At 40.3% G+C, this 14,363-nt stretch overlaps 1 protein-coding gene across 1 annotated transcript in view; it reads left to right on the forward strand.

Moving 5' to 3' along the window:
• The window catches only part of SUCLG1 (succinate-CoA ligase, alpha subunit), a 14,224-nt gene extending 301 nt beyond the window's left edge, over positions 1-13,923 (forward strand). The window contains exons 2-8 of the mRNA XM_014966668.1: positions 7,933-8,036; positions 8,970-9,086; positions 9,620-9,832; positions 9,921-9,978; positions 12,231-12,314; positions 12,950-13,101; positions 13,603-13,923. Coding sequence (XP_014822154.1) covers positions 7,933-8,036; positions 8,970-9,086; positions 9,620-9,832; positions 9,921-9,978; positions 12,231-12,314; positions 12,950-13,101; positions 13,603-13,908 — 1,034 coding nt within the window. The 3' untranslated portion in view covers positions 13,909-13,923. The remainder of the gene's footprint in view (positions 1-7,932; positions 8,037-8,969; positions 9,087-9,619; positions 9,833-9,920; positions 9,979-12,230; positions 12,315-12,949; positions 13,102-13,602) is intronic.
• Positions 13,924-14,363: the final 440 nt, after the last annotated feature.

Below are 14,363 nucleotides of genomic sequence, written 5' to 3' on the forward strand. Positions count from 1 at the left end.
CCTCCGCCCGCCGCCGGAGGGGAATAAGGGGCCGGGCCTGCGGCGGAGCAAGGTCACCCGGGGGAAGGGGAGCGTCCCGCCTGTCCCGCGGCGCATCGCTAGGCCTTTGGGCGCTGGGGGGGAGGCCGCTAGCAAACCCCTCTCCCGGGTATCGCTCTGCTGGGGTCTCCTCAGCCTCCGTGCGGGAGGCCCGAGGGGGGCTCTGAGGGCTGTTCCCCGGTGCCGGTTGTCCCTCTTTCAGAGCATTAGTGGGAGGGAAGGCGGGGGCAGGCTCTTCTCGGAGGTGCGCGGCGGTGTAGGGTAGGGAGCACACGTGGCTGCAAGGAAAACTATTTTTAAAAGCTAGGAAAAGTTTTGGCGTTGGGGATGGTCAGCCGCAGGTCTGCGGACCCAGAAAGGTTGTTCTCTCCAGAAGTACTGAAAACTCGGCAAGGCCCGGAGGAAGCTGGTGGAATTGCGTCTGGTCACTTGGAGTGGTGGTTTGGACTAGAGACATCTGGAGGTCCCTGAATTGTTCTGTGAATTCAACAGGAGTTGGCAAAGTTGTTCTCTATTGTAAAGGATAAGAAAATTAGCCTTTAATTGCAGAGAACGTGAGCAGTCTGAGACTGGTACTTCAGCTTGAAAGTTTTTATATGTGTTGTTCTGAATCACAATAAAAAAATAAAGTGCCTTTTTCATTTTCTTTTCAAGGTGCTTTTTTTGTGCAGTTAATGCTGCATCCTTTACTGAAATCAGTATGGGTATACCTAGGCATAAGAACCACTTCTTGGCATGTAAACTGAGGAATTAGTGCATTAATGTTGGTTCTTGCAGCTGGGAATAAATGGACAAACTTAAACCTACCTCATTTCACGGCATGCATTTCACGATTTTGTCTCGATGCGGTGGTAACTTGCAGGTCAGAGTCTCATAATGTGGTCCCACAACTTTTTAAGCTGGCCTGAGTTGTTCCTGTGGCATTACTGCCATTTCCTCAGGTTTTCATTCCTACCTCTGGTCCTCCACGAGCAGGAGCAGAAAACTGTTTTCTTACTGTACTGTTAATTTTTGCCAGTTCAGCTCTGTGAATTGGCTTCCCTAAGTCCAATGAGAATTGGTTCTGATGGAGGGAAACAGATGGGAATGTAGCATCTCAAATTCAGCTTAATTTGTGCTCCCAGCAAAGCTACTCTTGGGTGCAGTTTTCTATGTTAAAAACCCATGTTATTTCCTTTACAAATAGCAGTAAAGAGATTCATCAACGAATGCCTAGTGATTTGGGAGGGGAGAGGGGAAGAAGTAGTCTTAAGTGGCTTAAAAAGCATTCTGTTTGCAACAGTTCATGAAGTCTTTTAAAAAAATTCGTGCAAGATGAAACAGTCCTTCATTCAAAAACTTTAACATTTCTTTACAAAACGTTAAAAAGACTGCTGAAACCTTACATTTGGACTTTGCACATATATTTTCACTAACAAATAATTAACATCTGCTTCTCTCGGTGGTTTGAAATCATGAATCTCTAGTGTGTTCTGTTGCAAAAGAGATGCAGTATCTATCTTTGTTGGTGCATTGCTGAAGTAAGGACGCAGGGTGTGTACCTGGAAGGTGCAGTTCAGGAAGCTGTGAAAACATAGTATGAAATCTGTCAATGAGTGGTAAGTGCTTGCTCAAAGGTCAGCTGAGAGCACTGTTTCCGTATGGACAGAGTCAAGAAAGACTTATGCTGGTCTATACCACACTTTGAAGTCTTTGTAGGCACCTTAACTGTAAGTCAGGATAAGGCATCTTATGTTCTGGGCACGTTACAAGGTCTTGTAGAGCTCTTAGATTAAAAGATTACAGTAAATGATGTGAGTAACCCTGGCAAAGAATTGCTGCAGAAATAACAATCCAAGATGAAGAATTCGCTGGTTGTTTTTCTGTAAACAGTGTGGGGGGAGGAAAACTTCCAAATCGTGTTCTTAGTGGAGTATACAAGGGGAAAAACAGTTTGTTGCCTTCCAATAAATAGTTGATTTGTACTGAGAAGAACGTGCCTGTTTCCCCGCAGGCTTGCAGATTCACTGAGATGCTTCACTTTCTTTCAGCTTCATAAATTCAGGAGAAAGCTTTTTTTTTTTTTTTTTTTTTTTTTCCCAAATACTATCATGTTTCCTGCAACCCTCTGTAGCCAGTAAAGTTTGTCACAACGAGCGGGAATTTTTGATGAGGAAAGAGAGGTTTGTTGAAAGGATTGAAATTTTTCTGAGTGTCACTTCCCCATTAGTCCTAGTTTTGTTTTGATGGGGTAAGTGTAGCATAGCCATTGTATCTGTGCTTTACAGGCTGATTAATTTACTTAATTCCTCAATTCTTGTGCCACGTTCATAGATCGGGGTTTCCATAATTAACAGGAATTTGGCAAGGGAAGGGTGAGACGAGAGGCTGAGAAGTGATACTTAAAAATCCTTCTCTGAGCACATAATCTTCTTTAAAACCAGGAATAAGATATTTTGAGCATTCCCTCAATAGCATGAAAACTTCTTTGTCAATAAGGATCATCTGCTTCTAATGCAACTGATACCTTTAAGTGTGAATTTTGTAGATGGGTTTGGGAGGAGGAGACAATTGTTCAAATGCAGTTGTGTGTGTGAATATGTACATACGGCCTGATAATGAAGACTAAAACCTAATAAAGGAATTGAATGGGGAAACTGCATGTGTAATATTCTTGTTAATTTCGAGCTTCTAGACAATAAACTCTGAAATTTACTGCAGCACTTTGGTCTTTGCCACGTTTTTTAGCGTCTGTGCTCTTCTGTAATGTAAGAAGCTGGCCAGAACTGATTCTGTTCTGTTCTTTTCAGGTGATGCATTTGTAGCCAGAGGAAAGAGAGGGGAACAGTTATAAAAATGCAAATTAAACATGTATGAAATATTGAAAGGTTTTCTTAGTAACGAACTGAAGGGCTGTAACTGATGGAATATAGGGGGGGGGGGGGGGGGGGGGGGGAACCCCAACTTTTTTAGCATTTTGACTAGTGTTTTTTGTACTTCACTTCTTCCCTGATTTTCTCTTGCACCTCAGTTCTTCCTCAAGGTCCTCTTGTACTGACTTCTGTTTTCCCCATTTGTACTGTCTAAGGCTTTCTTCTTTCCTTATGTAGGTGATAGAAAGCAAAAGGAATATCTTCCTTCCCCAAGTTCTCTGGTTATTCAGAGGCAGAATTTAATTTATTCCTAGTCAGTCTTCTGGCAATGTATGTATCTGCTCAGGTCTTTCTAGAAAGGAATCTCTGCTGTTTTACTATGCTTTTGGACTGTGCTCCTTTTGTGAGCAGCCTCAGAGGCTAACTCAGCTTCCAAACTTTCTTTTCTTTTTGTGTGGGATAAATGTGGGCAAGATGGAGACATATTGACTTGGATTCATGTCAGTAGCTCTAGGGAGTCTTGCAAGAAGTCCTGAAAATAACAAGTGTTCAGCTTTCTGAAGTTTTGAGTGAGGAAGAGATTTAGCCCTTAGCATCGGTACTCTCAGCTGGCTCACACAACACAAATAAGCTGGACAAACGTAGCTTGGGTTGTATCATTTTAAATGAGACCTGTGCTTGGGAGGTGCTGCTGCTCAGTGAGTGCCTGAAAGCTCAGTGTAAACAATATTTACATCTTGCAAGGGGTCAGTTCTCTATTTAACATGTAAATTCATGTTTGGACTTCCTGATAAATAATAGTATGTTTTTCTAGAAAAGCTTTTTATTTGTAATAGACAAGTGAGCTTAAAGCCCTGCCCAAGGCTACAAATTCTAAGTTTTCTTTTAAGAAGTAATAGCTGGATTTTCCTGTTACTTGGACTGCAGTGAGTTCTGGGCTCAGCTGGGGTCTTGTTCCTCTGGCAACTACCAGCAGTACATGTGTTGGAGGCAATTCTGTCCCTTAGTTTCTATTAAGGTTTCTATACTGTTAAAACAACTGATGTTTTGTATACAGGCTTATACTCCTCTGCTAAAATTTAGATCTTCCTTTTCAAATCTGTCCTGGGACAGCAGGGTTTTGGTACTTGAGTACTTTTTGCAGCTACTTGACTGTCCTGTACAATGGACTAAAATAGCTTCTTGCCACAGTACGTCTCTCCTTAGCTATGTAGAAGCTAAAGTACTGGAAAGCCAAAATAAATGGATCTTGTTATTTGTATAACTATTTTTTTTTAACCACAAACTATGCAAAACAGAACAAGGATGGGGCAGAAGTGAAAGGGCTTGCTTGGGAAACATTATCCAGTTCTTTATTTTATTTCTAATGCTCTTTTCTAAAGGTTTATTACAGGCCTTTATTGGACACAGTAATGTTATGTTAGAACTCTGATTTGGCAAAATACAGTGTTTCCGCGCTGCTTTTGCAAGATTTGGATTTGTAAGACTTGTTCTTACACTCTAGGGCTTCATCTGGAGGCTGCACCTTTGTAACTTGGCCTGTAATTTAGACGTGTACATTAAAATAGCATCATCAATGTTTGGCTTTTGCTGGTTTGCAGCTGAATCCTGGTAACCAGAAGTCAAATTTTTTTTTTTTTCTCTCCCCCTCCCTCCCTTGTCTTGTTAAAGGAACATACATCAGGCACCCTAATTTGTGCTAGTAAAAGGAATTGGCTGAGCAGGCACTGGAATTTGTGAAGCAGCATGAGCTAGTGAATGAAGGTCCTGGGTGGAAACTGAGACTTGGATTCTATTTCTGACTCTTACCTGCAGTGAACTTAGGCGTGCCATTTTGATTTTCCACCTGTTTCCTTCTCATCTTATATCTGTCTATTTCAATCTATCTATATCAATATCTTTTTAAATTGCCAGCTGTTTGTGCCACGTAGAGCAGCACCTCATCTCGATCGATGCCCCTGCTGCTCCTGCTGTGCTGATAACTGGGGGCAAAATTTTCTGCTTTAGACAAGGCCATGGGGACAAGTTGTGGAACTCTATCATGTCAGTTTAAAAACCCCCAAAAGCTCATAAACATCCAGCCCAAAAAGTGAAATGTGATTTATTTATTTTTTAAATCTAAAATGTAGCTTTCCCTAGACATGTGCCCATGCTTAGCTGCCTGTCTCTGTTGGCAGCAAATGGCTCAAGCCTATAGCCAGGCTTTTTTGAACCAGCTGTATTTTCTCTGAACCAGGGCTCTTCAGTAAAGCAACAAACACATGCACTTTTCAAGAGTAAATCCATACAAAGCTTGGAATTTAAGCTGTCTTATAAGTTATCAGTGCCTAAAGTTGTTTTTTTTTTTTTTTTTTTGGTACTGTGATAGCTTGGAAAATGCTCAAAAGCTTCTTATCCTTGGAAAATATATCTATATAGTCTTCTCAAAAATGAGAGTTGACAAACTTAAGCTTTCAAAAATGTTTTTCTGCAAGGTTATAAATATCTGAAAATAGATATGGAATGGACAGCTGAACAGCAGAATTGCTTTTATGGTATTGAGAAAGGAGTGACTATTTGTCAATTTGTTTTTTTCTTTTCAAAATACCGAAATTGCTGAGTGTGTGCTATGTGCCCAGCAATCAGCCCTCTTCTATCTTGCAGGTGGATTTGTCAGTGTTGTAGCACAAACAGTAGGTGTAAAACTTGGATTTGAATTAGTTTAGTGTTGCCTGTTTATTCTTTACCCTTGCGGGCCGTCAGAGCCCTTTCAAAACATGTTCTCCTGTACTTCTCACAGCCCTGAGCCTTCTCCCCAAGGCCTCGCTGTGGTAGGTCGTGACTGTAACAGCTTCTTCACAGGGGGGTCATCCTCTGCTTTTCTCGGGGTTGGGTTTCACTCCGTCGTATCCTGTGCCCGTGAGGGATCACCCAAATGGCTGAGATCAGACAGATCCATGCCCTGCTCTCCAGAGCAGCTGTTTCTTTGCCTGTTTGGTCTCTCCTTTGCTGGAGGCAGGTGCTGTTTGCCAGCTGTGCGTTGGCCTGACGTGGTGTTGCCCCAGTGCAGGTGTAGCCTTGCTGGGGAAGGCTGAGCTGTTGGCCAAGCACAAAGACCATACTGTGCCATCTTCTGTAGCTGTGGCACTGAACAGCAAGACGTTTCTCTCCACTTCCACAGGCAGCCTTCTAACCCTGTTCGTTCAATCCTAGCTTAAGACACATGTTGTCCATTGCTGCTTTGTATTTCTTCTTGTCGTAACAAGTTCTGTAACAGTATTTGTGGATAAAATTGTGATTGAGGTTAAAACCCTGCAGGTCAGTAAGGCGACGTGCACTTTTACTACTTTGCTTACAGGTTTACTGTGTGTTCGTCTGTACGTTTCTTTTTAAAATTTAGCTGAATTTTACTTTATATTGATCTGAAGATGAGGTGCTGCCACAGCTCCTTAGAGAATGGCAGGAGGTGGTTGAAGTCCTGTGTTCCTGTCAGCACTTTTTAAAAACAGAGTAAGGACTTTAGACTCAGCAATAGCACTGATGTCTGTAGGCTTCTCTGGCATGGTTTTATTTTTCTTGTCACTTTTTTGAATAGAAGTAAAGCATAAAAGCAGTATATCACTAAAATTTAGTTGGCAGAAGTACTTCTGGAAGAGTCCTACGTAGTTCTGGGATAGAAATGTGTATATACATGCATCTTAAATGTGCTATTTTACTAACCCATAGAAATTGTGTTATTACAAGATGTTAAGAGTGCATCTTAATGAATTCTGTGCATTAGTAGTTTATATTGAAGAATTCCTTTTTCTTTTTTCCCACTTAATAGCTTTTACTTCCTTCTTAAAAATTGAGAAAGGAAAAAAAGTATTCCTCCCTTGTTCAGGTGTACCTGAGTGAGTATGTGGAACAGTCCAAGGACCATGATTCAGAATCTCTTATTTTTATTTCAGCTTCGCTTTGGACTTCCTCAAATCTTAAGTGGTAAAATTTTAAAGGAACTAAGGAGGTATATAGTAACATAGTGGTGTCAGTTTTTTTGTATTAGGATTGTACCTTTCAGTGTTCACTCTAAGCACAAAATGTGGCTTTTATCTAAAGCACTTGCAGGGACTAAATTGCTTGTGATCCCCTTGAAACGATGGTATTTGAAAAAGCACATGGCAATGACCATAGGCAATGTTTGCATCCTTTTTTTAAACTAGAAGACCTCTTTTTAATTCTCATCTCAAGCTTTCATGTATGATAATGTTCTGTGCATTTTTTATTTTTTTAAAATAATTTGATGTCAGCATATCTTTCCCTTCAGCACAGATGCAGTCATTCTCCTTGTCTCTTTGATACCAGCATTCACTGTGCTGGTTTTCTGTGGTTGTGTTTTGTTTTTTTGGGACTGGAGCGCTAAGGAGTAAATTGAAAATGGTTCTAGTGGAGTATCTGGAGAGTTACATTTCCTCACGAGCCCAAGTGCATTTCAAGCAGTGATGTCTAAGCTCCTGTAGCTGGGCATCAGTTGGAAAAAGGTCTCTTGCTGTATGTCTTGCTTGGCATTAGGTTTCATCTGGGCTGAGGGACCCTTGACCCCTTCAGTATCTCTCATTGTCTAGGACTGTGCAATGATTCACAGAATGTGTAATGTAGTACCTATGTTGTAACAGCCTCTGGGATATCAGGATTTTAGTTCGGCTTTGTCATTTTGCAGAAGTTCTTAGGGACAGAGGCATGTTTATTTGTCAATGAAAGTAGTGGTTAAGATGTTATTTCAGTCTGTTGTGACTGAAGTTCTGATATTAAGTACTCAATATGAGAAATACGTAGTTTGCAGTTACTCAGTTTGCTAGGAATCAATGACAGATCAAGTGAACTAGAGGTTTTTAATATCTTAGATTAACAATCTTAAATACTTAAAATCTTCAGAGCTGCTTTGAAAACATTAGCTACTGGATCAATTAATCTTTTGATGTAAGCATTAATATATACGTGCTCACTCAATAGAACGTTTTGTGACCTAGAGTGTAACAAATCAGTGGATTAATGTCTTGTTCTCTTTTCTTTCTTTCTCTAGTGCAACAGAATGGAGTACGACACTGCTCCTACACAGCATCAAGGAAAAATCTGTATGTTAACAAAAATACAAAGGTTATCTGCCAGGGTTTTACAGGCAAACAGGTATGTATATGAACTATTTCTTCTGTCACCCTTTCAGTTCAGTTAGTTGGGCAGAAAACCATAGTAACCTATAAAAGGGATTACATACTGGCTTTGCTGGACTTCATGACCAGGAATCACAGAATCACATGGGGTTGGAAGGGTCCTCTGGAGATTGAGTTCAACCCCCCTGCCAAAGCAGGTCCACCTAGAGCAGGTTGCACAGGAACATGTCCAGGCAGGTTTTGAATGTCTCCAGAGAAGGAGACTCCACCACCTCCCCGGGCAGCCTGTTCCAGTGCTCTGCCACCCTCAAACTAAAGAAGTTTCTCCTCGTGTTTAGGTGGAACTTCTTATATTCAAGTTTGTACCCGTTTCCTCTTGTCCTAGAACTGAAAGGGTTCTTTTGTAAAGGGAAAATGGCAAAAAACTACAGAAATCTTACTGTTATCTTACTGTTAAATCTTACTGTTTCACAAATGCCTTTGAATGTCAATGCCTATGAATTAAATCTCTGGTTTTATTGCAGGATACTTAATAATTTTCTCACATTCACTCTTTTGCACGTTTGCAAGGGGAGAAGACTGCTCTTGCTAAAACTGTCAGCTAGTCATGGATGAGAATGCTAATGTCTTCTGTTTCATTATAGTGTTTGTCATCTGCCAGAGTTGATGTGGAAAATTAAATGTGGCTTCTATGTCTGCAGGTGTACTAGTAACACACAAAAATGTCCTTTAGTGTGCAACCACAGCGCTCTGATTTAAAAGAAATAGCATGTGCTAAATCCATTTAAAACATGCTGATGTACTCTTCTAAGTAGCTGGTTGTGAAAATTTCCCTTCTCGTTGTACACTTACCTGCCATAAGTTGCCTTCAGAATTGTAGGTAAACTTTTTTTGATTCGTTTTATTTGCTATTACATGCCTTTTAACTTTTTTTTTCTCTCTCTCCTAGGGCACCTTTCACAGCCAGCAGGCATTGGACTATGGCACCAATCTAGTTGGAGGAATTTCTCCAGGGAAAGGGGGAAAAACTCATCTGGGTCTGCCTGTGTTTAATTCTGTGAAGGAGGTAATTTGCAGCAGTGACTGGAGGGCAGACAATTTAATGCTGCTGAAGGGCTCCTTGTTTCATTGCTCACACTGGAGAGACAAATGTTTGAGCCATGGATGTCACTGTGCAAGGAGCGAAATGGAAGCCTTGCAAAAGAGGGAGCATCCAGTGTGATGAAGCATGAGTTTGGCTTCCACTGTGAAGTTCACAGAGTCTGGATACACTTACTTTATGCATGCACCTAGTTTGTGATTGATTCTGGTGTGTATGATGAATTTTTAGCAAACTGTTTTCTAAGGGTATTTATAATGGGGATTCATGGAGCAGATCCTTTCCAGACAGTGGTTAGTTCTCAGTTCCTGAGTTGCGTTGTATGTGTCCTATCTTCAGGGAATTTAACACTTGCGTTGATTATAGTAAATTAATATATATCCATTTACTTAAAATATATCCATTCATAGGCGTGGATTAAATGACTAGCTGTCATGTGTGTTCTTTGGCCCCACTAAATACTCAATATCTTTTTTTTTTTTTTATTATGTCCATTATAGGCTAAAGAACAAACTGGTGCTTCTGCCACTGTTATATATGTACCTCCTCCCTTTGCTGCTGCTGCAATCAATGAAGCGATCGATGCAGAAATGCCCTTAGTTGTATGCATTACTGAAGGTATTCCCCAGCAGGACATGGTTCGGGTTAAACACAGACTGCTTCGGCAAGATAAGACTCGACTAGTGGGCCCAAACTGCCCAGGAGTCATCAATGTAAGTGACTTCTGGATTTGCTCCAAGGCTGAACCATTCTTAGTGATGGTTTGAATGTTCCATCTGACTTCTCCCACTCTTTCCTTAGCCTGGAGAATGTAAAATTGGTATCATGCCTGGTCACATTCACAAGAAGGGAAGAATTGGTGAGTTCTTGAATATTTATGCATCATCTAAAACTAAAGTTTGGTACTCTACCATTTGTCTTCATGAGGCTAGTCACATCCTGCCCTGAAGGCAGTTGACATGCTGTATAAACAGCTTGTCTGTCCTTCAGTTTGTAACTGAACTTTGCCTTTATCAATCCTGAAGGCCAAAATCAGTCAGGCTACCACGGCAGGCACTGAGTACTGATGGTAGAGGCAAAGCAATTGAAAGTTTCCTTAGGTAATGTGATTGACTTGGTTTCCTTAACGCTCTCCTTGGAGGCCTCCATTTATCTTTGACTGTGAGACCACTAAGCTCTCTGATGCTATTCCTTCCAACAGCTAAACTCCTGAGGACTAGGCTCCTACGCCTATAGGGAGCTCACTGTTATAGCAAAGAGAAGAAACTACAGGCAAGTTTATAACATGATAATTTAGACAACTATACCATGGCGAGTGGAAGTGACAAATATACCCACTTCTCAGACCTCAAAATTAAGGTCAGAAAGGCAGTGACAGTAGTTATGCACCCTGTTGCGTGCAAGCCTCTTGTCCTGACTTCTTCTGGTTTCTTCTTCTAACCTGCAGAAATAACTACTTGTTTTTTTTTAAAATAGTGTCATTCAAGAGCTATAAAGAAAATTCTTTAGTGTGCATTTGTAATTAAGTAGAGCTTCAGAAGCATTGTATACAGCGTATGCTGCTGGTATCTGTCAGCCGGGGTCAGCAGTCTAACTTGAGCACAGTACCCTTTGCAGCAACATTTTTGGTGAAAAGTGTTTTTACTGCAGAAAAATCTGTTCAGTGTTCTTGAACTACATGGTCTCGGTGCAGGTTTTCTAACACAAAAAAACTGTCTCTGCTACTTAACCACTACTGACGTGAGAATAAGCTGTACCTAGCGAATACTGGAGGATGTGTTGACACCTCTGCCTTTCAGAAGTACCTATAAACCTGGAACTGAAAAGTCAGACCACTGCAATCATACCCTATATAGATACCATCAAGGCATTACTCCATGACCGTAATAGGTAGCACCAACAGATGTTGCCTTTAGCTCCCTTCTGAATCAAAGTTCTGTTAAGATTTTCTAAATATCTACAAGAAATGTCTTGTAGTCCTGCAACACTAAAATCTGAATGCAAGGCACATCAAGTGCAAAAGAATATTTTAAATCCTGAATCCAGTTGCCCCGCTATTCCTTGAAGCATTTTTCAATGGTGATCCAAGGATCAGGGAATGAAAATGCAACTTTGCTATCTCCCCAGCTTCGGTTAACACTGTGACCTTTGGTGATACGCTCCCCAGCTTTCTATTACTGTGAGGTGTCCAAGAATCATTTGATCGCTTTGGGATGCAAGCTATAAAAATAGCCTTGGTCTTTGGACCTTCATCTGTATCTTCTCTGAGGCAATCTGATCTTAATAGTAAACAGGAAGCCCTTTGCAAACATAGCAAAGCAAAAAACCTTTGCTAGCAGACACCTGCACTGTCCAGTATAGAGTTGATAAAACTAAAGTTGTTAGTTTAGTGGTGTATTTATTCCTCTGTTCATTCAATAGACTCATTATATTCCTTGTTAGATGACTTGAAGTAAGTGGAAGAGGATGTCTGTTTTTCCTAGAAACCTTCCCTCTTGCAGTACTAAAAGAAACCTTGACTTAGAAAAATGACCAAAAAACCCATGCAAATATTTTGCCCCTGATTTAGTCTCTTCCATCCTGAATTTAAAACTAGGGTTGTGGTCTCTTGCAGTATTGTAATGTAAGTGCTGAACGTGTATTGTAGAGCAGTGAGCCTCAACTACAAATACCTCAATAGTGATAATTTGCATTTGTGCAGCATTTTTCTGTTCTAGAGGATCTCTCGTATGCCTGGCCAAATTGGAGATGTGATTATTACGGAATTCTTTTATTAACTGTTGAGCTGCAGCTCAAGTTCAGTGCATCAGCTACTCACATACAAGACAAGAAGTATATTCTTCTATTTTGTTTTTAGATTTTTTTCCTGGTAAAGCTGCAGCATGAGGAATGTTGTCTCAGCCAGTATTACTGACTTTCTGGGTACGTTTAGTCTGCTGACGATTAAGTGTCAAAAAATGCCCACCAGTAAATAGTATAGGTAGAATCTTTTATAGAGTTTTCATGTTTTGGCAAGGATAGCAGGAAGGCCTGGCATTTGGTCTATTAAGGTGATTTTCCTGAATGTAAAGGTATATTAGTATTAAGTTTATTTCATTTTCTTTCCTAAAGGTATTGTGTCAAGATCTGGAACTCTGACATATGAAGCTGTTCATCAGACAACGCAAGTTGGATTGGGGCAGTCTTTCTGTGTTGGTAGGTTTCTTCAGAAACAGTCTGTTGCACCTAGACTTAATCTGCTTTTTCTTCACAAGAAGTAGTCCAAAGTAATTTCTTTTTGCAAGAAATTGCTGAATGGCAATTATGTTGAGAAATGAGATCCCTACGTGCTGTGAAAAGTATAAGCTTTCTCTATTATCATTTCCACATCAGATAATTACAAAAAAACCCCAGCTATGAACAGAGAACCGCCAGAAAATATGATGTCAATTCGGACACACATTTTCTGAAAAAGTTTAGTATTATACAGGGGTAGGGCATTTTTAGGCATTTAGTTGGGTATGTTAAGTAAACTCAGGTTTCTTACAGCAAGATTCTGGAGCTGGGCTCTTAGTCCTACTATGTCTTATACAGAGAGTCTGCATAAGGCATGATATTTTGCATATGGTTTGAAAGGTGACGATTCAGATATTAAAGCTTTCTGTAAGTTGTGGGGGAGATATTTGGAGCTGGAATTTGTCCCACTGACTTGGGAAGAGCCTTCAGAGCTGCCCCTCTTATGAGCTTTTGGAAATACTCTTCATGCTTAAATTTGCTTTGAAACTTCTATTTTAAATGCAATATAATTTTTTTGAGTTAATATTTTTTTTTGTGGTTATAATTTTTTTCAGGGATTGGAGGTGATCCCTTCAATGGAACTAATTTTATTGACTGCCTTGATGTCTTCTTGAAGGATCCTCATACAGAGGGGATCATATTGATTGGGGAAATTGGAGGAAATGCTGAAGAAGATGCAGCAGCATTCTTGAAAGAAAATAATGCTGTAAGTCTTAAAACACCTTGCTTCCAGAAACCTTGGTAGTAGTTAGCCAATTTCTTTTGCCAGTTAGCCATCTTTTGCAGTGTTGAGGGAAAACTCAGTTCAGTCTCTAAGCTATATTTACAGAAAAACAAACAGTCATACTTTGGTTAAAGAGAGAGAGTTGAAATTAGGAGCTTTATCCAGATTAAATCTAACTGGAAAGCAATGTCAACTTCTAATTTTTAATTCTGTAATGATATTTCTAGTCAACATTCTCTTTTTTTGTAATATAGTTGGCTCCATAGAGAGATGTTTTAAAGTTTGTGATTGCTTCTGGTTTATAATGCTTATTGGGAGAGAAACTGTTCCCTACTTTTCAGAGTCTTGGTTCCACGTTGTATGAGTTTTCTAGCTGTTGAATATCGTTGCCTGGCTAGTTGGTATTTAAATAAATCTGCCATCTGGGATGGCTTTTCATCTCAGCCTCCCCCATGTAACACAGTACCTTTTCTTTTTTCACAGGGTCCAAATGCCAAGCCAGTGGTGTCCTTCATAGCTGGTCTGACTGCTCCTCCAGGCAGGCGGATGGGTCATGCTGGAGCAATCATTGCTGGAGGAAAGGGTGGAGCTAAAGAGAAGATAGCTGCTCTTCAGAGCGCTGGTGTGGTCGTCAGCATGTCTCCTGCTCAGCTAGGTAGCACCATCTACAAGGTTCGTTGCTTGGAAATTGGTATACATGCTCATCCAGAGCCAGAAGCTACTTCTGAGGGAATATGGGTTGGGAGCGTGTCTCTTATCCAAATATACTGTTGCTCTGAACATGGTTAAATGTAAGAACTCTATTGACTGAACAAGCTGCAGTTACCACTTAGATAATATTTGCACGTAGTTTTATGTAGTGTTGCCTTCCTAGAAAAGTAAACATAGCAAAATAGAGAACAGATTACATTTTGCTTTCAAGTGTAGCAACTTGTTGAATTGTGTTTTCTGAATGTGAAGAACCTGAATTAATTTAAAATCTGAAGCATTCTTTGAAAGCAGGGTACTTGAGCAAGGAAAGCCTTGGCATGTAGGTCTGTTTTAAGGACTAGTTCAGAATTATGGTTGAATGAAAAACTTACTTATGAAAATAGGATTATTTTCATTTTTCTTAATTCATATCCAAAAAAAGGTATTGCATCGCAGCTAGAGGCAATGCATAATTCAGCTGTGCTAGGTAATGTCTTCTTTTTTTTTCTTCTGAGGTGACTGTGTAGCATAGCATCTTCACAGGCTGCTGTGGG

The sequence above is a fragment of the Calidris pugnax genome, unplaced genomic scaffold, assembly GCF_001431845.1.
Source record: "Calidris pugnax isolate Ruff unplaced genomic scaffold, ASM143184v1 scaffold14, whole genome shotgun sequence".
Taxonomy (NCBI): Eukaryota; Metazoa; Chordata; class Aves; order Charadriiformes; family Scolopacidae; genus Calidris; species Calidris pugnax.